Source organism: Toxorhynchites rutilus, chromosome 3, assembly GCF_029784135.1.
Source record: "Toxorhynchites rutilus septentrionalis strain SRP chromosome 3, ASM2978413v1, whole genome shotgun sequence".
In the NCBI taxonomy this organism is placed as follows: Eukaryota; Metazoa; Arthropoda; class Insecta; order Diptera; family Culicidae; genus Toxorhynchites; species Toxorhynchites rutilus.
This window is the reverse complement of record NC_073746.1, coordinates 107,746,142-107,771,660: the sequence shown is the minus strand read 5'-3', so window position 1 is coordinate 107,771,660 and position 25,519 is coordinate 107,746,142. Positions and strand designations below refer to the sequence as shown.

The following is a 25,519-nucleotide window of genomic DNA, read 5'->3' as shown; positions in this document are numbered from 1 at the left end:
CGGACAATCCGAAGCATATTAAAAATAGTTTTGAATTTCACCCAAAAATTATGGGTTACTTTTTCCCCAACTTAATACTACCCCTGTCACAATTTTCCTGCAAATTTTTGTTATTCGCAATATGAGTCCTATATAATTTAGAATATTATTAGTTTTTTGCCATGAATTGCCATCAAGTCTACTGTAGTCAAAAGAAAAAAATGCTGTATGTCGCACTATGGACGTTCGGACCGATTCAGTGAAACCCGTGGATTAACTTGGTATGTTCGACTATTTATCTGGTGAGGAATCTTTGAATTTTAATCTGCATAGCTAGTGGCGAGGCTCAATTTTGACGTAGGACTAGTCAAGATGTGAAATGAAAATCTGAACAGTTCACATTAGGGTGGCAATGGATGTATGGGAAAAAATTCATCACCGAATTTCAAAAACCGACCATGTACATTTTGTTTATTGGCCCAAAAAAAAAATGACCTGTGTAAAGTTTCAGCTCGATCGGACATGGTTTAGAGGTGCCTCAAAGCGCTCAAATTTTTGATTTTTTTGATCCTCGAAAATCTTCCAAGGAGGAAGTAAAGGAAATTTGGAAAATCGATTTTTTTTTCGATGCCAAATGACTTAAAAATGCATGAAACGTCGAGATCTGGTGTCATCTCGAAAACAAATTTTTGCCCGAAATCCGACCTTTTGGGAATTGGCCTGAGAGGCAATGAAGGTATGGAAAAAAATAATTATCAAGTTTTAAGAACCGACTATGTACATTTTGTTTATTGGCCCAAAAAATGACCTGTGCAAAATTGCAGCTCAATCGGACATGATTTAAGGGTGCCTCAAAGTACTTAAAGTTTTGATTTTTAGTCCACTCAGGCTAAGTCCCAAAAAGTCGATTTTCGGCCAAAATTTTTTTTTTCGAGATAACACCAGATCTCGACGTTTTATGCATCTTTAAGTCATTTGGCGTCAAAAACAAGTTTCAATTTTTTAAATTTCCTTTACTCCCCCCTTGAATGATTTTTGAGGATGTAAAAATCAAAACTTTGAGAGCTTTGAGGCACCCCTGAATCATGTCCGATCGAGCTGAAACTTCACACAGGTCATTTTTTGGGCCAATAAACAAAATGTACATGGTCGATTTTTGAAATTTGACATTACCATTTTCGCTGTCACCCTAGTTAACATGTAATGAAAAATGTTACGATTTTGAATTTATAACTCGACTATTTCTCGATAGATCCCAGATATGCTTGCATCAATCGTTTAGAAATATTTCCGATTTTTAAAACAGGGAAGTTAGTCAATAATTCGTTCAATGAATGCATAAAATAAAAATGTCAAAACTAAGTTTATTAACCCTTTCCTGTACAACGACGAACCACGAGTGTCGATTAGACTGTGCCAGAATGTACAACATCGAACCTCATTCGTTATGTATCGATGTGAAATAGATACATAGCTGCAGTCGTATGATGTTCGTGGGACTGCTTCGGCCATGTAAGATGCACATTTTCAGCAGAGTAGCGGAAAGAATCGATGTGTTCGTGTTTGTTCTATTGTTCTATTGGAAATTGAATCATACGGCAAGGGGTTAGGATAATTTGAGAATTTTCAAATTGGATTTTTGTTTTGCTGTATGAATTGTTCGCGCTGCTGAGTGCTTAGTGTGTTTGCACAGTACTTGCACTCTGTGGAAAGACGAAAATTCATTGTACCGGACGGCAGTATAAAATATTTCTTTCTATCGTAATCTTTGCGATTTCTCCTCCTTTATTGCTCTAGTCAGCGAGATATGTTAAAGCTGATAGTTAACTTTGAAGTGTTTGAATTGTCTTTTTCAAAAATAATGAGTGAATTGCAAAAAAAAGCATCTTATCAGTCATTTTTTGGTCTACCAAAGTTGCTCCTAACGGTTTTCCACGTTATACCCATAGTGCTCCGCAATCTGCAATTTATAAAAAAAACTCAATACTTTCACTGATATCGCTCTTATCATATTCAGTAGTTGCTGTGAGATGGAGAAATCAAAATAAGAAAAACTTCGAATATGGAAAATGTCTATTTTCTAGCTTTGATAACAAGAAGCCTTATTTACGACAAAATAAGGAGAAATGACATATTGTGTGTTTCATCTAAACTCCCGGCTTAGTTTCGCGTTCTTTGCCTACGCAGCTTGTAAGCAAACCTTTCCATTACTTACCCAATGTCAGTCGACCCTGATGGTCTGATAGTAGATCCTTTGGAGCGTAGAATGCTCTTTGGCGCAGAGTGGCTCTGTTCTACCATCGGACCAACTGCGGATGCTTTGTGCTGTGTAGTATGTACATACTTTAATCGGAAATCGGGAGCAGAATAACTGAAAAAAAATCGTGTGTGTGCGCGGAGAAATGCGAGCCTGGCCAATACAACAGCTCGAGAGCAAACCAACAAACAAAACAAAAAAAAACACGACAGGACGCGAAATGGATGGAAATAAATCAATAATACTGTAGCAAGTGTGTGCCCAATGTTGTTCAGGAGTGAAGGTTCGGTGGGTGGGGAGTCAGGGAGGACAATCCGAATTTTTCGGGAGTTCAATTTATATTTTAAAATTGGAATCGTAATATTTTGACTGGCTTTTTCGCGGCACTTGCGAATTGAGCGGATTTTCAGCTTCTCGTTTTCCCTTGCACATACGAGTATGTGGAAAGAGGCAGGCGGGCATGAGGAGTACGCTGGACCGAGATGGTTGAGCGAGAAAACAGTCAGATTTTTTTTCCGCGATGTATTTCGGCCTGATCTGGGATATGAATTGGTACGGTTCGATGGCTGTTTCAGCTTTCTCGTTTCTCGTAGTGTATTCAGATTCGAAGTACTGTATGTACCCATTTGATTGGTTCGATGATTTTTGGAACGCTCTCTGTGGGATTGGGCTGAAACTGGGACCTGGTTGTATTTATTGCACATACAGCAAATACTGCGGGCTGCGAAGTAGCCCTATTAATATTAATTTCGATTGTTCGATGGACCTACAAATAAATAGTATAAATCATTTTTTTCTCACTTTATATTTATTAAAATACGAGTATATAAATGAAAGCCAAAAAATATTTCTTCCCACATGAGCTTCAGTAAACAGTAAATTAATACATCACCAATTGCGCTGCTCTGGCCCACAGTTCATTGATATATTTCGCTATACACAGAATCCGTCGATGGTGCATTTCATTATTATTTTTTACTTCGATCCGCGCATTCTTTGGCCGCGGCGTATGCACATTGGGGTACTACTTTTCCCCCAATTCAATTTCATCTCGCTCCACTCGATCCGTATGCGCGCGCCCACAATTCGCTATAGCAACTGCAGGAAAAAAACTGTTTGATTGATATTGATATTAATATCAAGGCTTTTTCTCCTGGTGTGCTGGCCGGTTCCCGTTTGGTGTGCGGGTTAGTGTTTTCCGGTGCTCTTTTTTTCTCGTTCCTCTATTTGCTTGCTGACTATTTCGAGCTCCGTTTGTCGGTATCCTGGGTGTATTGTTCGTTGTCTACCTCTACGGGAAGGTGAGCCCCGAATTTCATCATTTATGAAATGCACTCCATAAATACGAGCCTATTGCTGAAATCTGTTAGCCGCCAACGAGCCAAACCAACTGGCGTGCAATGAAATGAAAAATATGTTTTTTTTTCTTCCAACGTCGTCTGCATTCGGTTCAATTTTCACAAAATGATTTTTTGTTCTATTTTTGATAGGCACTCGATGAGTATGATATCCAGCCGGACCTTCCACAGGCTCTACGACTACTGGATGAGATGAACAATAACTTTAAGCAGGTTTCCGACCTCGTTGGCAATATGCTGCAGCGAGTCAAGACAGGCGAACTGTCCACGGAGTATGGGTTGAATTTTCTGGAAATAAAATATCACATGCTCCTCAACTATATGATCAATTTGACCTACGTGGTGCTGCGGAAGTGTTCGGGTAAGCATAGTCTGTCGGTACTTTGTTTGACAAACAAACCACTTACCGTTTCACTTTTAGGACACAAAATTGAAAAGGACCCTTCAATCGACCGGCTGATTGAAATTCGCACAGTATTGGAAAAAATCCGTCCAATCGATTACAAATTGCGCTACCAGATCGACAAACTCGTCAAAACGGCAGTGACCGGAACCAGCACGGCGGACGATCCCACCTCGTTCAAGGCAAATCCGGCCAACCTCATGTCACAGTTGCCGGAGGCGGAAGAGGGTGGCGATAGCAGCGGTTCAGGCGATGAGTCAGATGACTCGGTCAAGATCATGGAGAAGTTGCGGAAGGCAAAGGGTCTCAAGTCGGCGGGCAAGAAAGAGCACAGCAGCAGCAGCGATTTGTATGTGCCCCCAAAGCACATGGCTGTGCAGTACGAGGACGATTCGAAGGCGGAGCGGGCACGAAAACAGATCGAGCGGGCGAGAAAACGTGCCCTTGGATCGTCGCTGATACATGAGCTGAAGGAGGAATATTTGGACACGCCGATGGAAATTTCCTCCAGTTCGAGGGCACTGCAGGTGTTGTCCAGAAAGGAACGCGAACGGGAGGAGTACGAAGAGCAGTATCTCATGAGGCTGCCAATGACGAAGGCGGAGAAGCACAGGAGTCGGAAGTTAACCACTTTGGGTAGGTGTCTTGTGTTATATTCAATATCATACCAAAACCATAACACCATGTTGAATTAATGTGATTCATAGTTAATATTTTTTGTTTCACAAACCCATGTCCGGAATAATAAATCACATTCATAAGATGATTTTAAATCTGGGCGGATGAAATTTTTTATTGAAGGAGTTACATAAGAGTATGTTACAAACCCTAGAAAGTATGAATCGATCCGGAAAATCGCAAAATTCTTCGTTGTACTAAATAGTACAGTGGAAAATCGGATTAAGGGACGCTACTCATTCACAAAAAAATAAGCAGAATTCTTCTTAACGAAGAAGAAAGAATTATCGTCGAGTGGAAAAGTTGGGAAAAGTCGTCGAAAATCGCAGAAAGTTGGGTCAGTAATAAGAAGATATTAGTTGCACATGGTTATAATCGACTAAATCATAAAATAAATGTCATAACCTTTGTTCATTACTGATGTTTGAGAACTAAGAGAATAATGATGAAATAATAAGCTCTACAAAAATCAATAACTAATTTCTCTCAAAGAAATGCTGCTGACAAAATGTGTAGGGAATTAAAAGCAAAAGTGTCCGGAACTCAAATCATTAATAAAAAAGTGTCCGAGTTTTACGGCAGAATTAAGAAATTTACAAAATCTGAACAAATATGACATGATTTTGTGAAAATCTGTTATTCCTAACTTACAAGAATGCCTTCTAATTCTCTATATATATATATATATATATATATATATATATATATATATATATATATATATATATATATATATATATATATAAATAATGCCGTGACTTAACTCGCGGTTTAAAAAAAAACTTTTATTTAATTTCTAATTACCCTTTTTATTCGTTTATAACACTTTACATTCGGTTCATAAACCTTTATGCCCGTATTCAACTCGGCTACGCTCAAGACTAAATTCTATAGTCGTATTACAAGGCTTAAATAGACTACATCTGCTGATCTCATTATTTCCGTCGGTGGTTCGAACCTGATCGAACCTTTGTTCGCGTCGTTCGATTGATTTCCGCGGCGTCGGCAAATGTTGGTTTACACGCGCGGTGTAACTTTGACGCCTCTGTCTGTTGCTATGGGTCTCGGCTGGGCTTTTGCTGACGTCTTGACTTCTGGGACGCCTTGGTCGGTCGGTTGTGGTGTAACGCCTCCCCCCTTAGATTCTCGTCCGTCCTCGGACGATCTTTCGAAAAGGACGAGACTCGGTAATGGTCCAAATTCTCCTTTTCCAATGGTTTGTTTAAGTTCCGTGGTGGTTCCAACATGGCTTCGAATTTCCAGAGTTGCTCTTTCCTTCGCTTTGAATCTTCTGTCGATGATATAAATGGTAAAAGAACAGATAATGATTAGCATGAGGAGGACTCCTCCTCCGATGGTTGTTGTCCTTTTTGAACGATGCAGGTCTAACTTTATGTCCTGCAGACTGTTAAGGTTTTCCAATTTGAGGTGGTTGATTTCATTATTCTCCTCTGTATAGTTTAATTGTATCAACTTATTTCCGTATATTGGGAGAAGGTATTCTTCACTATTTCCAAAAGTTACTTGGTTATTGAAGGTGATGTTCATCACTTTGATTGTACAGTTGTTTGTTTCGATGATTGTCGGGGTGTTGATCAGTCTGGAATTGTTGCATGAATCAGAGATCAATACATTTTTGTTTGTGTCAACAAGTATGACTCCTTTCTTAATTTCTTCGACACGGATGGGTTGTCTGACGGGTTTTATGATACATTTTGGTGTTTGGTGATTCAGAAGGTTATAGATGCAATCATCTTCGAGAAGGGTTGTAGCTTCGCAAATGTCGCAAAGTTCGCTTTGTCTGTAAATGATGTCTCCATGCTTTGCCACCAGTTTTACGTCTGCTGATTCGTGTACTGTTTATGTTGAGCGTCTGAATGTTGATCAGGTCGAACTCGTTGTCCCCGAGGATGGGTATTTTCACCAGTATTATAATTTCACCTTGGCTTACAATAACGCTTCCTGAGCTGTACTGGAATATTTGATCTAAATAGTCTAGCTTTAGCTTTTGAGCATTGAGTCTGTTGAAGATGTACTTCTTCTCTTCAAATGAAAATAAATTTCTGTTTAAAATGTTGAGTTTAGCAAACTCGATTTGTTCTTCAATATTTCCGAGAATCTGAATTATAGAGTCAAGGTTTACAATCATGTTGATATATTCCAAATCTGCTCTGGTTACCAAAGAATTGTTCCTCTGTTCCACAATCTGTTTATTGATCTTTTTGAGTACGTCTGTTATGTTATTAATTTTGTTTTGTATTTTTTCGTTAATGATTATTTGTCTTGATATAGATTTCGATAGTAAATTTTCCTGTTTCTCTAAAGTTCCCAAACTATGGTTTATAATTTCTAAATCGTCATTATCAGGGTTTCCTGCTATTAATTTTATTGCTGTTCCTAATGCGTTTACTAATGCTCTTTTACTTCTGTGGGAATACAAGCTCATCAATTTACCTTTTGAGTTTTGTATTTTGAAATCTAAAGTACTTCTTAAGTGGTCTATAACTTTAATATTTCCTGCGATTTTTTCAATGTAATTGATATTATGTTCGATAGAGTGGATATTAATCTTTTGGATAATTCTCTCGAATCCTATCCTAATCCTGACTTGTTTTAATTTTATGGCAATTATACCATTGTTGTGAGATAGATCTTTAAGTTTTGTGCAATTTATTATGACGATGCATGAAAATCTGCAACGAGAGTTAAATAATTGATTTATCGGTTATTTCTTTATTCTATTTTTGTGGATTTTAATATTATTGACGTCTTCAAATGTTAGTTCGTTGTTGTGTTTAATCGTTGTTATTTTAAACGGATCTTTGTCCTTTGTTAAACGTTGAGAGTTTTTTATGTATTTAATTTCGCCTGGTTGAAGATCTTCAGGTTTTTCGTTATTCATATTTTGTTGTTCGTATTTATCTTTTCGTCTATTTAGTTCGATTTTAACTGCAGATTGCAGGTTTTTAGATTTTTCAGATATTTCTTCCATATTCGTAGATCCAGAGTTATTAAAAATCAAATTTCGCGGTTGGGTTTTTATTACTGAGTGGAAACTATTATTGTAAATGTCGATGGCGATATTTACTTGCTCGTTTAATGTTAAATCTTTAAATTTTGCTTTGTTTGTGCGGAAGGTTTCAATTAAAGTGGAGTGGAAACGTTCCACGATACCATTTGAATTGGATCCACTTGCGAGGTGTATCTCTATATTGAGATCATTTAGGAATCCCATAAAGTCTATGGACCTGAAAGATGGCTCTTGGTCACTCACTATAGTTTGAGGTCTTCCAAAATTTCGAATGTGTTCGGTTATTGCGGTTTTGATATCAACTATTGTTCTTGTGCTTAATGGAATCGCGTTTGCAAATTTTGAAAATGAATCAACTATGGTGAGCCACTTTTGACCTTTTAGGAAGAAAATGTCAATGTGGACTCTGTCGAAAGGTTTCTGTCCAAATGTGCTTTTTCTAATTAGTTTGGGTGGATTTCTGTCATATTTGGCTTTTTTGCAAATATCACAGGAATCGACATAAATTTTGACCTTTCGATCGAGTTGCGGGAAAAAGTGTGTTTGTAGAATCTGGTTCCGGTTTTCTTTGATTCCTCTGTGTCCGTATTGGTGAATTCTTCTTATGATCTCGTCTTGCTCGACTTCCATTCTGATGTCCTCCAACATGGTCTCTGAAATAAATACTTTGTAAATAATATTTGAGGAAAAATGTTTTTTATACGTCTCCTGCACTAGTTGTGCTAATGAGATAGGTACTTTTATACAACTCAAACCCTTCGGATTCAGGGTCCGTTTCAACGTTTCAACTATGTCTTCTTCGGTGTATGTTCTTTTTACTATTGTGTGTCTGTGATATTTTGGAAAAATTTGTTCGTAGGCTGCAAGTTCTACATTTCCTATTTTGAATATGACTTGTGTCCGAAAAACGTTGATAGGTTTCTCAGTATACCGAATAAAGTAGTCATCACTCGTATCCGCTGAGTGTACTGTCGTTCCGTCACTTTCATCGTCTGAAGGTTCGTTTCCTCGCTCAGAAGGTTCAACATTTAGGGAAAGCGATGATTGCGAGTGTGCGTTCAGGTGTTTTTCTATGTTTACGCGCGACAGCGCGTCGGCGACAACGTTTTGTTTTCCCGGTTTGTAGATTAGTTCGTAATCGAATTCCTCTAAAGCCAGCTTTCCTCTAATTATTCTGTGGTTAGCGTTCGTGAAAGAAAATGTTAGTGGTTGGTGGTCGGTGAACATTTTAAACTTTCTACCATAGAGGTATGGTCTGAAATGTTTCACTGCCCATACTATCGCGAGAAACTCCTTTTCGGTAGTGGAATATCGTTCTTCCGTTTTATTCAAAGTACGTGAGGCGTATGCGATGGGTCGGTCGTTACCTGCTGGCCCTTGTGACAACACTGCACCAATAGCGTGGTCACTCGCATCCGTTGTTAGTGAAAATTCTTTGCTAAAATCAGGGTAAATTAATACCGGGTCGATCGTCAGGAGTTGCTTACACTTTTCGAAGCATGTTACTACTTCTGGTGTAATTTCGAATTCAATATCCTTTCGGAGAAGTGCTGTTAACGGCTTTACAATTTTTGCGAAATCCTTAATAAATCGCCTGTAGTAGCCAAGCATTCCTAGGAATTGTCTCACTTCTTTTTCGCTTTTAGGTATTGGCCATTGCCTTATTGCATCAATTTTGTCGCTGTTTGGTCGTACTCCCTCTTCAGAGACTGTATGACCTAAAAATTGCGTTTCTTTCCTAAAGAACTCGCATTTGTCCAGCTGAATTTTTAGTCTTGCTTCTTTCAATTTTGCGAAGACTTGCGACAAATTTTTCAAGTGCTCTTGAAGCGAGCTGGAGAAGATGATGATATCGTCCATATAGACGAAACAACATACTCCTACTAAATCTCTCAGAATGCAATCCATGACTCTTTGAAAAGTCGCTGGGGCATTCTTCAAGCCAAATGGCATACGAGTAAACTCATATTTGCCACCGTTTACGGAAAAAGCAGTTTTTTCTGTATCTTCCTCCGCTAATTGAATTTGGTGGAAGCCAGAAACTAAATCGATTGTTGAAAAATATTTCGCCTTTCCTAATTTATCCAGAATATCCGTAATTTCTGGTATAGGGTATTTGTCATTAATTGTTTTCTCGTTTAGTTTTCGGTAATCGATCACTAAACGGAATTTTTTTCGTCCAGATGCATCGGACTTTTTAGGAACCACCCACACAGGTGACGTGTAAGGCGAGATTGACTCTTTTATGATTCCGTCTTTCAGCATCTTTTTAACTTGCTCCTGCACCTCGCTTTCGTACACGTAGGGGTACTTATACGATTTGGAGTGTATCGGAATACTGTCCACGGTGCGTATTTTATGTTTAATTTTATGGGTGAATGATAACTTATCACTTTCCACATATAAAACGTCGTTGTATTTCCTGATCAATTTCCTGAGGGTATATTTCTCCTCCTCATTCATATGATCGTCTCTTATGGTGTAATTTTCAGAGTCAACCTTTTTCGGTAGCTCTGTCAGCTCGAATGGGTCAACCTCTGTATCCAAGTCATTGCAAAGCTTGATCTCGTTCGAATTGATTTCCATCGATTTTTTTGTATAATTTTGCACTGCTACAAAGGCTGTGTTATTAGCACTTCTGTAGAGGCCTGGCAAGATAGAAAATTTTCCGTGAGGCTTTTCTTCCTCTATAAGAAAATCTCCATTTTTCTTGGTTTTCAATTTTATGAACTGATATTCTTGTTCATTTAAATTGATTTTATGTTTCTCGGGAAATCTCTTTTTCATTGCGAAAGTTTTTCTCCCGATCTTCAATGTATTTTTACTGACGTCGATTTTAGCATTTAAATTTCTCAATGACTCGTATCCGATGAGTCCATCGAAAAATTTATGAAATTTGAAAATGAAAAATTTCAGTTTTTTATTTATAAGAAATGGGTCGAAGGAAGCGGATTTATCGATTGTAAAGGTTCCCTTAATGTTGGTTACTTTTGAAATCGGTTCTGTTTTGCAGTTTTCTATGTTTACATGCTCGGGTGATATGTAATTTTTGTTCGCTCCTGTGTCGATCAAAAATTTCATCTCGCCTTTGGATGTTGCAATGGTGATGTAGGGAATAAAGTTATTATCGTTCATTATTTTTCTTTTTGTAGCGCCTCGGCCACGTGAAAATTTAGTTCATCGTTGACGAAATAATCGTCATCTTCCGAATCGAGGACGGATTCGTCCAGCTGTTCCGAAGTGTCAGGTTCTGTTTGATGATTTTTGCTGTGTTCTGCTGTTTCGTGGCTGTTAACCTCTGCCCGCGATTTCGCTGTCCTCATCGAGACATCGTCATCTGGCGGTGGAGCTCTAGCTTTGAATTTCGCAGACCCGTATGGTTTTTGATTATGCAAGTTATTGTTAGAATTTGAGGTGGATGGCTTCGCGTTAAAGTGATTGCCATTACTATTGGGGTTGGGAGACGGTTTCGAATTATGTGAACCGTTACTATTGTTGGATCTGATATTTTTATTTGTGTCAGATGGTTTTTGGTTTAACTTCTGCCTATATGCAGCGTTGGCATATTGTATGGTGATTGCATACGCTTCCTCCAGACTTTTAGGTCTGTAGCTTCGCACGTGCATAGACAATTCCTCTGTGAGCCCATCTATGAATCTAGTGAGAGTCATAAGGCTCACTAGATTATTTATTGCTCTTGTAGAGTTGTTATAATCATCCATTGTCGCTGCTGTGGATTTAATAGCAGTGTCTATGGTTTTGATTCGGTTGTAGTATTCAGTGATGGATTTTTTTCCTTGGTTTATATAAAACAACGATTGGATATGAGATGTCAAATCTCTCCTATCGCCGTATGAATTTAGAATAATTTCTTTGATTTCTGCCCAACTGTTCGGGTTGCCGGCAGCAATCAAAATTTCTTTGGCCTCTCCCACGATTTTATTCTTTACCGCTCTGACCAATTGGCTGTAGACCGGATCATCTCTGTATCTTTCAAAAAGATGCAGGGTGTTTTCGGCGTCTTCAAGCCATGCGTTTGTTTCCCGTTTGTTTCCGGAGAATGTTGGTAAATTCTTAATAGGATCCGGAGTTCTAAACTGCATAAACGGATCCTCCGCTTTTGCTTTAAGTGTTCTCAATTGCCCAATCAGTTCGTTCTGATTGTGAGTTAGGCTCCTTATGTGTTGGAGTAACCCTTGAATTGTTATTTCTTGTTGCGGAATTGGTGCATGATCATCCAATTCCGGGGCCAGAAGTTCCGGAGAAATCATTTGCTCCCGCTCGGCCATTTTAATAAATTTGTTTTTTCAAAAGAGTTTGTTCTTTTTTTTTTTTTTTTTTAAAAAAAATCTTACGTACTTTATACGCGCGAGAAAATGTGTTGTTCTACACTTCACTTGTTAATGAATTAGTATTTTGTTGTGTTAGGTTTAGATAATTGTTCGTGTTTACTTACAGGAAGATTACTGCTTTCATCTCCTGGAGTCTGGGTAGGTTGAATCGGTTTCCTCGTAGATCGTTCGTTCCAGGTGGCGGGATTAGTTTTCCTAACGGCAGCGAGTCCTTGATTTTCGCTCAGGGGGTCCTCTCGCTTGTTCGTTTGGTTTCTTCAGTAGATGTAAACTTCTCCTCTTTAACTCGGTGGCGGTGCTTCCAGATATCCGCTCTATAAACACTACTCACTTCGTTGTACCACTTGGCCAATGACTGCGCCAATTATGCCGTGACTTAACTCGCGGTTTAAAAAAAAACTTTTATTTAATTTCTAATTACCCTTTTTATTCGTTTATAACACTTTACATTCGGTTCATAAACCTTTATGCCCGTATTCAACTCGGCTACGCTCAAGACTGAATTCTATAGTCGTATTACAAGGCTTAAATAGACTACATCTGCTGATCTCATTATTTCCGTCGGTGGTTCGAACCTGATCGAACCTTTGTTCGCGTCGTTCGATTGATTTCCGCGGCGTCGGCAAATGTTGGTTTACACGCGCGGTGTAACTTTGACGCCTCTGTCTGTTGCTATGGGTCTCGGCTGGGCTTTTGCTGACGTCTTGACTTCTGGGACGCCTTGGTCGGTCGGTTGTGGTGTAACGTATATATATATATATATATATATATATATATATATATATATATATATATATATATATATATATATATATGTCATATGTCAAATTTTGTTTGTAGTTGTAGTTATCATCGTAAGCCCATAAGTTTCCGGATTTCGATGCATTACGATAACAGATGAGGAGAAAATTAATTGTTCCAATATGTTTCGTTTCATTCACGCACTCGATTTATTCTATAACTAGCTGACCCAGCAAACTTCGTCCCGCCCAAAATTTATTTTTCGTTATCACATTCACGTTTTCTTATTAAGCGCACGTTCATGGGTCCAATCGCAGAACAGTTCTTGATTTAATGATTGATCTTCTAGTCTACCCTGTAAAATATCCTTTTACTATTAAAATTCCTAGTACTTCTACCGAAACTTGTCATTATGCCGCCCCCCTTAGGGAGAGGGGAGGAGTGTCAAACCACCGTAGAAACGTGTATTGCCCCATACAACCTCCATATACCGAAATTGATTCTATTTGCATGATTAGTTCTTGAGTTATGCAGAAATTTGTGTTTCATTTGTGTGGCAGTCCCCCCTTCGAGAGGGGGGAAGAGTGTCTGCTCATCACAGAAACGTTTCTTGTCCCCTAAAACCTTCAGATGCCAAATTTGGCTCCATTTGCTTGATTGGTTTTCGAGTTATGCAAAAATTTGTGTTTCATTTGTATGACAGCCATCCCTTAGAGAGGAGGAGGAGTATCTATTCATTATAGAAACGCTTCTTACGCCACAAAACCTTCCCGTGCCAAATTTGGCTCCATTTGCTTGATTAGTTCTTGAGTTATGCAGAAATTTGTGTTTCATTTGCATGACAGTCCTGGTTTAACTGGTCTACTTTTTAACTGGGCGAAAGCTTACTGGTTCTTGGATCAGTTCAAAAATAGAATTTCGTAAACAATCGACGCCATACTCAAATGGAAGATTTGCTGTGAGGGGCATTCGAATGTAATTTGAAATGTTATTATTTTCGCATGACAAAAAAATTGATTAAATTACAGAAAAATAATTTCCTCAAATTATAATTCATACCTGTTGTCGCACTCAATCCGAAACTTCAATTGGAATCCTTTTGTTTATCCAATTTCATGATCAACGCGAATCAAACAATTCATTGAAGTTCCCCTCGATTTTATTTGACGTTTAACATGTCGGACCAGTTAAAACACGAATGTCGATAACTGGTCTTCCCTTTTCGCCTAGTTAGTGAATGTTTACTGTATTATGCATGGGTTGGTGTCAATATTTTTTCCATCTCACCTGTTCCATGGATTAAACGAGAGCCATCTCTATTTGACAATTGATGTGGCGTGATATTCTGCATTCTCATGTTCGATCTAAGGTGAAAAGATTCAAAAGTCTGCGTCGTATATAAATCGGTTAGCGCATGAATAAATAGAAATAATATTAAAAATTACAAAAGCGCAGTGAATGTAAAAATGGAATGTGCGCTTATACTGTCGTTAAATTACATGTTTCTGCGAATGTTCTTGTTCTAAAGATTGAGAATATCTGCAGGAACCATCGTTACGGCTTGACGTAGTATTACAGTGGTAGACATTCGTTTAGCCGCACCCTATTTTTTCTCAATATTTTTAAAAATAAGTCAATTCTTTGAACAATTTTGTTCTTAAAAGATTGTTTATTTTCATCGAATTCATGCTAAAAAAAAGTATAAATTCACTTTTTGTTTTCTAAGTAATTCAAACATGTGGAATCAGGGTGGACATTCGTTTAGCCGCATCCTAAAATTTCAATAAAAGAAAATTTGTGCGGCAAATTTCGAGTCCAATCGGTAGCTAACATTTAGTATGTCCACCTCCATTTAGGATCACTTTGAAAACTCGATTTGGCATCGAGTCAGACAGCTTTTAAACTGTTGCCATATTGATTATAGCCCAACACTCCTGAACTCCTGCCTTGAGACTGGAAATGTTGTCAAATTGTCATCTGTTTGCATAGACCATCTCGGCTAAGATTCTCCATAGGTTTTCTGTGGGATTGCAATCGACTGCAAGCAGGTCATTCAAGAAGCAGAATGTCCTTCTCTGCAAACCATGCCTTCGATTGCTTGGAAACGTGGATCTATGCATAATCCTGCTGAGAAAACCACATCCTCGGTAGCGTTATTCTCAATATTATCAATCAAAACGTTCTTCAGTAATTGAAGATGCTTTTCGGAGTCCATTCGGGTAAAAATGAAATATATATATATATATATATATATATATATATATATATATATATATATATATATATATATATATATATATATATATGTCATATGTCAAATTTTGTTTGTAGTTGTAGTTATCATCGTAAGCCCATAAGTTTCCGGATTTCGATGCATTACGATATCAGATGAGGAGAAAATGAATTGTTCCAATATGTTTCGTTTCATTCACGCACTCGATTTATTCTATAACTAGCTGACCCGGCAAACTTCGTCCCGCCCAAAATTTATTTTTCGTTATCACATTCACGTTTTCTTATTAAGCTCACGTTCATGGGTCCAATCGCAGAACAGTTCTTGATTGATTGATTGATCTTCTAATCTACCCTGTAAAATATCCTTTTACTATTAAAATTCCTAGTACTTCTACCGAAACTTGTGTCATTATGCCGCCCCCCTTAGGGAGAGTGTAGGAGTGTCAAACCACCGTAGAAACGTGTATTGCCCCATACAACCTCCATATACCGACATTGATTCTATTTGCATGATTAGTTCTTGAGTTATGCAGAAATTTGTGTTTCATTTGTGTGGCAGTCCCCCCTTCGAGAGGGGGGAAGAGTGTCTGCTCATCACAGAAACGTTTCTTGTCCCCTAAAACCTTCAGATGCCAAATTTGGCTCCATTTGCTTGATTGGTTTTCGAGTTATGCAAAAATTTGTGTTTCATTTGTATGACAGCCATCCCTTAGAGAGGATGAGGAGTATCTATTCATTATAGAAACGTTTCTTACGCCTCAAAACCTTCCCGTGCCAAATTTGGCTCCATTTGCTTGATTAGTTCTTGAGTTATGCAGAAATTTGTGTTTCATTTGCATGACAGTCCTGGTTTAACTGGTCTACTTTTTAACTGGGCGAAAGCTTACTGGTTCTTGGATCAGTTCAAAAATAGAATTTCGTAAACAATCGACGCCATACTCAAATGGAAGATTTGCTGTGAGGGGCATTCGAATGTAATTTGAAATGTTATTATTTTCGCATGACAAAAACATTGATTAAATTACAGAAAAATAATTTCCTCGAATTATAATTCATACCTGTTGTCGCACTCAATCCGAAACTTCAATTGGAATCCTTTTGTTTATCCAATTTCATGATCAACGCGAATCAAACAATTCATTGAAGTTCCCCTCGATTTTATTTGACGTTTAACATGCCGGACCAGTTAAAACACGAATGTCGATAACTGGTCTTACCTTTTCGCCTAGTTAGTGAATGTTTACTGTATTATGCATGGGTTGGTGTCAATATTTTTTCCCATCTCACCTGTTCCATGGATTAAACGAGAGCCATCTCTTTTTGACAATTGATGTGGCGTGATATTCTGCACTCTCATGTTCGATCTAAGGTGAAAAGATTCAAAAGTCTGCGTCGTATATAAATCGGTTAGCGCATGAATAAATAGAAATAATATTAAAAATTACAAAAGCGCAGTGAATGTAAAAATGGAATGTGCGCTTATACTGTCGTTAAATTACATGTTTCTGCGAATGTTCTTGTTCTAAAGATTGAGAATATCTGCAGGAACCATCGTTACGGCTTGACGTAGTATTACAGTGGTAGACATTCGTTTAGCCGCACCCAATTTTTTCTCAATATTTTTAAAAATAAGTCAATTCTTTGAACAATTTTGTTCTTAAAAGACTGTTTATTTTCATCGAATTCATGCTAAAAAAAAGTATAAATTCACTTTTTGTTTTCTAAGTAATTCAAATATGTGGAATCAGGGTGGACATTCGTTTAGCCGCATCCTAAAATTTCAATAAAAGGAAATTTGTGCGGCAAATTTCGAGTCCAATCGGTAGCTAACATTTAGTATGTCCACCTCCATTTCGGATCACTTTGAAAACTCGATTTGGCATCGAGTCAGACAGTTTTTAAACTGTTGCCATATTGATTATAGCCCAACACTCCTGAACTCCTGCCTTGAGACTGGAAATGTTGTCAAATTGTCATCCGTTTGCATAGACCATCTCGGCTAAGATTCTCCATAGGTTTTCTGTGGGATTGCAATCGACTGCAAGCAGGTCATTCAAGAAGCAGAATGTCCTTCTCTGCAAACCATGCCTTCGATTGCTTGGAAACGTGGATCTATGCATAATCCTGCTGAAAAAACCACATCCTCGGTAGCGTTATTCTCAATATTACCAATCAAAACGTTCTTCAGTAATTGAAGATGCTTTTCGGAGTCCATTCGGGTAAAAATGAAACAAATGAGAAGATTGCTGTGATAGGAAACGACTCCCCACATTGTCAAACTTCCGCCCCCAAAGTTTTGCTTCGATCTTACGACATGCCGTTGACTTGAATTGTACCAATAGCAACTGTAACAGTCCGGACCATCCAAATTGAACGTTTTTCGCCGGAAAATACAGCATTTTTCCATTCTAGTTTCCATTCCACTTATTGCCGGGCGAAAATGAGATGGTTCTGCTTATGGGTGGCGGTCAGTTTTGGCTTCCCTTGAGGTTTCTTCCACATGATGTTTGGTGACTCAATCAAGATGCGCGCAATATGCCTCTTCGTTACTGGAACAACCGATTCTGCCTTAATGTATGAGCAGGACATCGTTTCCTGGTTGCTTCGTGTCTTATTCGACCTTTAAGATGCAAAGTAACTTTGGTGTTCCCATTTGTTGGTCGTTATATCCCATATTTCTGGCATTATTTAAAGAAATTCCGTACCACTTTCCTAGATAGACCAATTTTTGTTAGGATCGAGCGATTAGAAAACTTTTGTTCACTGAATATCTTTATTATTTTCCGCCCCTCTTCCGTCAATAGAATACCTTTCGCCATTCCTTTAAATTCTACGTAAATCAGTAATCTGACCAACTTCTCACGTTGCACATCTAATATTTATCTTGTAAATTAAACATTCCCAAGTATTTTTTCAAAAAACACAGATAAAGGCTTGGCGATTATGCGAAAACCCGATTTTTGTGCCGTGCGGCTAAACGTATGTCTCGGGAAAAAACGACGTTTGAATGTTTATATCCACCGATGCCGCCTTATGTGTATGATTGTGACGCACGTCCTTTCAATAAAATTGACTTAAATATACTACCACTACAGCAAATAAGTATCCCGATAAAAAGATCATTCCTAGTTGTTTTGTAATTATTTCAAGTTTTTTTTTCAAGTGCTGCTAAACGAATGTCTATCACTGTAGTAGTATTCGATCCCTTCACGAACATTATTGAAAAATTCTACAGAATTAAATGTGGCAGCCCATATTATATTTAAGGTAGCAGGATTTGACTTTGGAGATTTTGAATAGCATCTGAAGCAGCCACAAGATATCTACGTTGTTTGCTAGCGCTTGCATGTGCTAATTCAATACAGATATTAATACAGTTTTCTGAAAAAGAACAGAGATAAAAAGGGTTTTTTTAGATAAAAAAAAAGTCACAGGAGGGTTGTGTCCGAGACACGACCGCATAGTTGACGTAGGATTCCGTTGGGTTATCTGTTACATGCTGACTTTGGATATGTTTGAAGAATTACATTGTTAATCTCTTGGTGGACGTTTTGTCTGGTTGTTAGGTATTCTTGGTTCACTCCACCAATGTCCATAACCGAGTGATAATGATAGAAAGATGGTGATTAGTCATTTGATGGTGCGTATCAAGATAGGAGATGCCTAAGTGGAATGAGATATGATGAAAGCCGCGCTCTGTGGCCCTGGACGAGATGGCTCCTGTGTTATGTATGGATGAAATAAAGAAAAAAACTCATCAATGTAATATAAGATAATTATCATTATCGAACACAATTATCAAGTTTTCTCACCAGAAAAAAAAGTGTTTTATTATAGAGAAAATATATTTGAAATGGAAATGGCATTTTCGCTTTAAACCCAACGGAACACGATGCTACATGCCTCAATGCGAATTTCAATTGGACAATAATATCGGTCATTGATATGAAATTTCACGAAGCAACCAACATAAAAGTTCCAAATTTAAAGTTTATTTATATTCTATCACACATAGGTTCTATTCAGTTCATTGTAATATCATTCTTCAATTAATCCATCGAAAGATTCTTATTGGAACGAACATAAAAAAAACACTCATTCATCGCTCCCTACTAATTCGCCAGCAAGTATGCAATCAGCAATGCCCACGCTAGTTACAATAAGCACTATCCATTTGTGCGCGTCGTTAGTTAAACTATCGACCACGAAGGTATTTACATGCTGATTTCCCCCAGACACCTTGGATTTGAAATCTCTGTTAGGGAATACATGTCGGTGGAAACAAAAGCCCCTCTGCTTTCATGTATTCCGATTTCCCCCAGGCAGCTTGGTTTTGATGTCTCTGTTAGGGAATACACTTCGGTGGGAGCAAAAGTTCGCTCTACTTTGATGAGCCGATTTGTCCGTATATTCAATTTCGACCAATCAGAACGAGGTATTTCCGTTTGAAAATTTTTTGATTGTTTGCTAGTTAGTTTCATATGATATATTATTTTATCAATTGTGATAGATTGTTATGGAGTGCTCAGATCGATTGATGCAATTATCTCGTAAATCCATCAGGAAATAACTGACCAATAATTGTAAGTACATGAGCCGGGCTAGAGACGAATGAACGTAAAGTTTAAAGTCTCTATAATTCAAAAGAAGAAAAATATTGCTATCAGATGTCACGAACTTCGACATTTTTTGCTACTATGGTGCTACACGCCCGTGTAGTTGGCGCAAAGGCACCACAAAAATATTATTTTTATTTTATAGAATTCCTTCATGCATTTGTCTGATACGGGCTGTGTATCGTTCGTTCTTGTTTTTGAAGGGACTTTAACTCAAAGGTCATTCGTCCCTAACGGGCTGTGTATGACTGGAGCGTTCCGTTATATACATGCATGCATATGTCCTTCGCTTCTTTTGCCAAATCCAATAAAAGGTGGTTGATGAAACGTATGTTTTTGACATGATACGTTCCATGTTAGTTGTTAGTAGAAAATGTAAAAATAAACAGTATTTTTGATCGGTTTTATATAGTTTTTGTGGTAAGTGGAAAACAGTAAAATAAACTCTTTTGTTTCAAAACAAATTGATAATCCTGAGAAGGACTGGAATGGTTTAATGGGTTGTACGGAATCTGCTGCGTTTCAGTCGGATGTAGCAGTTTAGTTTTGGGAGCGGTAGCTTTTACGGATTCGCTGCTGCTTTCCTTGACTTTGGTGCTATCGGCTTCTGTGCGTCGATTTGCGAGGGTTTGATTGGCACAACCACGACGAGCTAAACGACGGATAGCGGGTGTGATACGATGCGATGCAATGTACTTCGCTCCTCTGCCTCCTTTGCCGCATCCAATTGTTGATGTGAAGAGGAGCGCACCAGCAATGCACACTAGATTTAATTCGATGCTCTCCGCTGCTCCTCTTCTTTGCTCCCTTTGCCGCACCGCATCCATCGTTGATTGCCGATGGCTTCCTCTCCTTTGCCGCACCGTATGGTTTTGGATGATTTGTAGAGAACTGCACACTAGAAGCCCAGATGTTTGCCGATCTGAGCGTTGAACGAGAATGAGAAATCCAAAAATGCTACCGTCCTTTTATATCAGTTGGTATGTGAGAAATAGGCGCCCCCCACTCGCTCGACATGCAAATATTTGACTTATCGGGGAACGAAAGAAGCGAAGCAGGCAAAAAAGAAATGACGTCAATTTCGACCAATCAGTACCGTTTGGATAGGGGTTGAGATTTTTCAATTGTTCGATAGTTAATTACATGATATATATTATTTTATTCAAGGTGAAAAATTGTTATAGAGTGCCGCAATGTTTTGATGTAAAAATCTCATCAATCCGTCATGAAATGACTGAGCAATACGCGTTTGAAATTGGACATTCTTCACGATGCGATCGATATTCGTTTTTCAATTTGTACCCCAATATCTTCCCGAAAGACGTAATCCTACGTCAAAACAGATTTTATTATGGTAACCCTGCGTCTAATTTCAGCTGTATTTTAACAATACATCGTGTGGCTCCATGTGTTCGCAAGCGTAATATGGAAACGCATTATGTATTTGGGACACAATTCCAGTTTTACGAGTTGACTTGATTTTTTTCTTCTATAGTGGTTTTCAATTTTGGAGACAATTCGCTTCTAGCCTTGAGGAAGCCAAATGGAAAATATCAGTCATCTCATCACTTTATACACTCGACGAAAAAAATAGAGGAACAGAGTGCGAAGTCGAAAATTTTAACTGATTTTCGACGCATACAAATGGGATTTACATCATTTTAAAGCTCGAACTTTCAGGTACAGTAATTTACATTGATTACGACATGCCGAGGCACCACTAAATGCCGCATTAGAGGTGATTTTGACCTGTAATTGGACAATGGCAATGAGAGTGATACAGTGTCGACATCTGGTGGCGACATTCAATGTGGGGTCATCATTTGGGCCCCGACCTCGATGTTTACAAAAATGTGCCATTAGAGGTAAAAATGTCCAAGTAAACGTGTCGCATTACAGGTCTGTCCAATTAGCTAAATGTCGCATTAAATGTAACTAGCTGGTGATATTTTACCTAAAAATTTGTATCTTGGTGTGTTTAGGTGTAGTGAACAACAATTTCGGGAAGAAATAAAATATCGATTTTGACGCGGGACTACTTCTAACCGGAGTAAAATGAAAACCTAAACATAGAACATGCAGGAAAAAATGAAAGATTCCGAATGCTTAGAACTCGAACATTTCTTACTGGATCGGAAAGATGTTTGCATCAATTGATACGGAATATTTTTACGCTTCTATCGCAATTAATAAAATGTTATTTTTCATTAGATAAACAAATGAATAACTGTAAAATGTTAAGCGTTATCTAAACGCTCTAACTACCTCGTTTTGATTGGCCCGATTTACGGTTTCCCCAACACAGCCATAAAAACCCAGCAAACTTAGGGAAATCGGCATTTCAAACACATGAAAGTATGTGGACTTTTGATCGCACCAAAATGTGTTCCTTGACACAGACTTCAAAACCAAGCAGCATTAGAGAAATCGGCATTGCAAATACATGAAAGTCGGGGGTACTTTTGTTCCGACTGAAATGTGTTTCCCTAACACAGACTTCAAATCCATGGAACGTGGGGAAATTGGCATTGCAAATACATGCAAGTCGGGGGCATTTTTATTCCGACTGAAATGTGTTTCCCCAACACAGACTTCAGAACCAAAGTGTCTAAGGAAATTGGCATTGCAAACTCATGCAGATCGGGGGTATTTGCATTGGGTTAAACATTTTGTAAACTGCATTCCACATTTTTCAGATTTGGAAAATCACGCGTACAGCAGGAATAACTTATCGAAATTGTTTTGAACGCTCAATGAAAACCCTTTATAGCACCAAACTTCAAACTCGTTTTCCTCGAAATCATAAAAATGTCACATGGTCCGGTCTGACTTAACACCGACCAAACGATTGCCAAGCTAAGGTAGTCCCACGTCAACCTTGCGTTATATCATAGATATAACCTACCCTTTTTTTGTTTTTTCAATGATTTTATGTAATTCATTCTGATATTACACATAGCATTCTGTATTTCTGGTGCAATTTTCAAAATTACAGACGATTTTCTAAGACACTATGAAAAATCTGTCTTTGGCACTTTTTTTAAAATCGATACGAAAACTTGAATAATTTTTTTTATTCGTCAAAGCAATAGCAAGTACATGTGCACCCGTGGCCGAGTGGTTAGCGTCTCACATTATCATGCCGGGTGTTCGGGTTCGATTCCCGCTCTGGCCGGGGGATTTTTCGTCAATGAAATTTCCTCCGACTTTGCACTGTGGTCACGCGTATTCTAGAGCTTGCCCCTCGGAATACATTCAAGGCGTGTTATTTGGCTTAAGAAATCTCAACTAAGTATTAATAGAAATGACGCTAGTTAATGCATACGTTGAGACGGCAAAAGTTCCACAGGGAACGTTAACGCCATTCAAGAAGAAGAATAGCAAGTAACCTCGAACAAAATTTATTGGGGTTTTCAAAACCGCCTTTCGATTTGCGGTGCGATCATTATTTATTGAATTATTCATCATCAAAGACGAAGGGGTAATTTTTCATTCAAACAGAAATATCTCTGTATAGGAAGGTCCAACATGGACATTGTAGGAACCAAATGAAAGCTGGTTGATAAAGTTTATTGGATTTTCTATTGAGTTAGTTGACAAAAAATTGTGATAATTAACATAATCTTTGAAAATCAGAAAAAAACGATTTTTCATTTCTTCCCAATATTGCTGTCTACTACACCTACACACACAACGATAAAAAATATGTACGTAAAATATTCTAATACCTGAAGATTTTAAATGATTTACATTCAATCTATATGTGTTGATTTTTCACGAAGTTACAGCATGTCAAAAATCACTTAAAATTTCCGATTTCGCGCTCTGTTACTTTAATTTTTTGTCGAGTGTAGAAAGAAATTCAGAGTTTTCATAAAATGCAAGAAAGGAACTAGGATAAATATTGCAGACAACCAACATTTATGGTCTCGCATGCAAGCTTCAAATATCGCTTTCTGGAGGATAATTAAACTACGTTTCTTATCTCTCTCCTTTCCACAGGCACACTGGGCGACGAATTGACGAGCTTTGGCGACATCAGCGCACTCGACGGCGAGCTTCCGCCGTCCTCGGCGGGTGGTAAGAAGCGAAAAGCTCCGAAGGGTGGCAAAAAGCACGGTAAGAAGCGACGTTTCCGTTAAGCACAACCGAACATTCGCTCATTTCACCGGGAAACAGAAAGAGGGCGCATATTTTTAGCAGTTCTATGCAATGTTTTGTTCGGTAAAAAATATATATAAAGCATTTTTTCTGTGGGATATTTTCAAATTATGGTTTAAGTTTTCGAAATGCTATGGATTGGTCGATATCGATATTTGAGTTTAATTAGTTTCAAACTTAGGATAAACATTATCGTTTATTTTTCATTTTACCGTTAGCAGTTTACGTTATGTTGTATACTTTGTAGCATTGTCTGAGCCACAATACTAACTAGAATTTGTACATGCCTTTAATGTACATCACAGAATAGAGCGATAAACAAATTAAATCTAACAACAAGTTACTGTTGCTGACATATGAAATATTGATTTTTAACAACAAAAACTCACCAAGAGCCTTCATAATATATTTATACGAGAATGTTTTCGAGTTTCTTCCGAAGTAACAACAGAAGCTGGAATCACGAAGCGAAGCTTCCTTGCAGCGGTCGAGCGACACTCTCAACCACAAATGTATACAGAGATATATAAACTGAAATAACAAATAGCGATTAAGTGCAACCATAGTTACAAATATATAAATCATTAACTGATGCAAAGAAATAGCTGAACGCGTGCAGGGAGGGTGCTGTTCACTAAAAACCACAGAGAGACAGTTGTTGCCTTTTCAAATAATAGTGAATACAATTATGTTTGTTTTCTAAATAACACAATAATACGTTCAGTTGACCAGTTTTGTGTTACGATAACGAAAATACTAAATATAAACAGATAACCTCAATCAAACTGGGAGTGTCGTTCCCATATCGGCAGCTGGAAGGGACCGCTTCCATTCTGTTGCCTCAACGCGCAAAAGGGTCAACGAGTGTGATCCGGCCGGCAGGAAACAACAATACAGACAAAACACAAATAGGAAACAGAATTATTTTCTACAACCATTGAACAATAGTTGTATCGAATGATGAAACGCAATTTATAGACAGAATCAGATACATTTTTTAACGAGAAGCAAACGTAAACATTTAAATATAATTCCTATCAGAGTTACTAAAAGCACTACAAACGCAAACACAACGTCCAGTTTGCGTCGAGTAAAATCAGATAACTAAGAAAAAGATATAGTCAACTAAATGGAAGTATGGAAATATACGAAAAAACAGTTGAATGGAATGCAATTATATCAAATTGGGATGCGTCAACTGAACTCTTACAATAAGTAGCGAAAAATGGCTATATACATATATTTTGATGTTTTCAATGGTTGATATTTGTTAGTTATTAATGTTTATTTCGGTTTTCTTTTGCTAATTACATTTAAGTTTCTGTTTTCAATAAATATCTTTAGTTAAGTGTGCACTTTGTTTTTATCAGTCTTGTTTTTCTTCTTTTCAAAATTTTCTCGCCCCATTTAATTCATCTGTTATTACTAGACCCAATAAGCCAGATGAATATTTGATGGGAATAATCAGCGGTAGTTTTGTGCTGCGGTCTAAGGTGTGATAGTTTGAATCGTACAAGGTTGCGTGATTTATGTCTAATTCAATCACGAGAACACTCAAGTGATTTTCTCGGTGCAATATTTCGCTTCGTATGGAAAGACACAGCGCCGGTACAGGATGTGATGTATTATTCATTATCAATTTATTGTGCATACGGATGACCACTGGGTACATTGATTTCATTGCCCTCAATTGTAGTAACGTGTTTTG

General features: G+C 37.9%; 1 protein-coding gene across 2 annotated transcripts in view; it reads left to right on the top strand.

Annotated features, from left to right (window-relative positions):
* The window catches only part of LOC129778798 (neuroguidin), a 105,920-nt gene extending 80,740 nt beyond the window's left edge, over nt 1-25,180 (top strand). For both annotated transcript variants that reach the window (XM_055785907.1, XM_055785908.1), the window contains 3 exons: nt 3,727-3,955; nt 4,016-4,633; nt 23,653-25,180. In XM_055785907.1, coding sequence (XP_055641882.1) covers nt 3,727-3,955; nt 4,016-4,633; nt 23,653-23,792 — 987 coding nt within the window. In that variant the 3' untranslated portion in view covers nt 23,793-25,180. The remainder of the gene's footprint in view (nt 1-3,726; nt 3,956-4,015; nt 4,634-23,652) is intronic.
* Nucleotides 25,181-25,519: the final 339 nt, after the last annotated feature.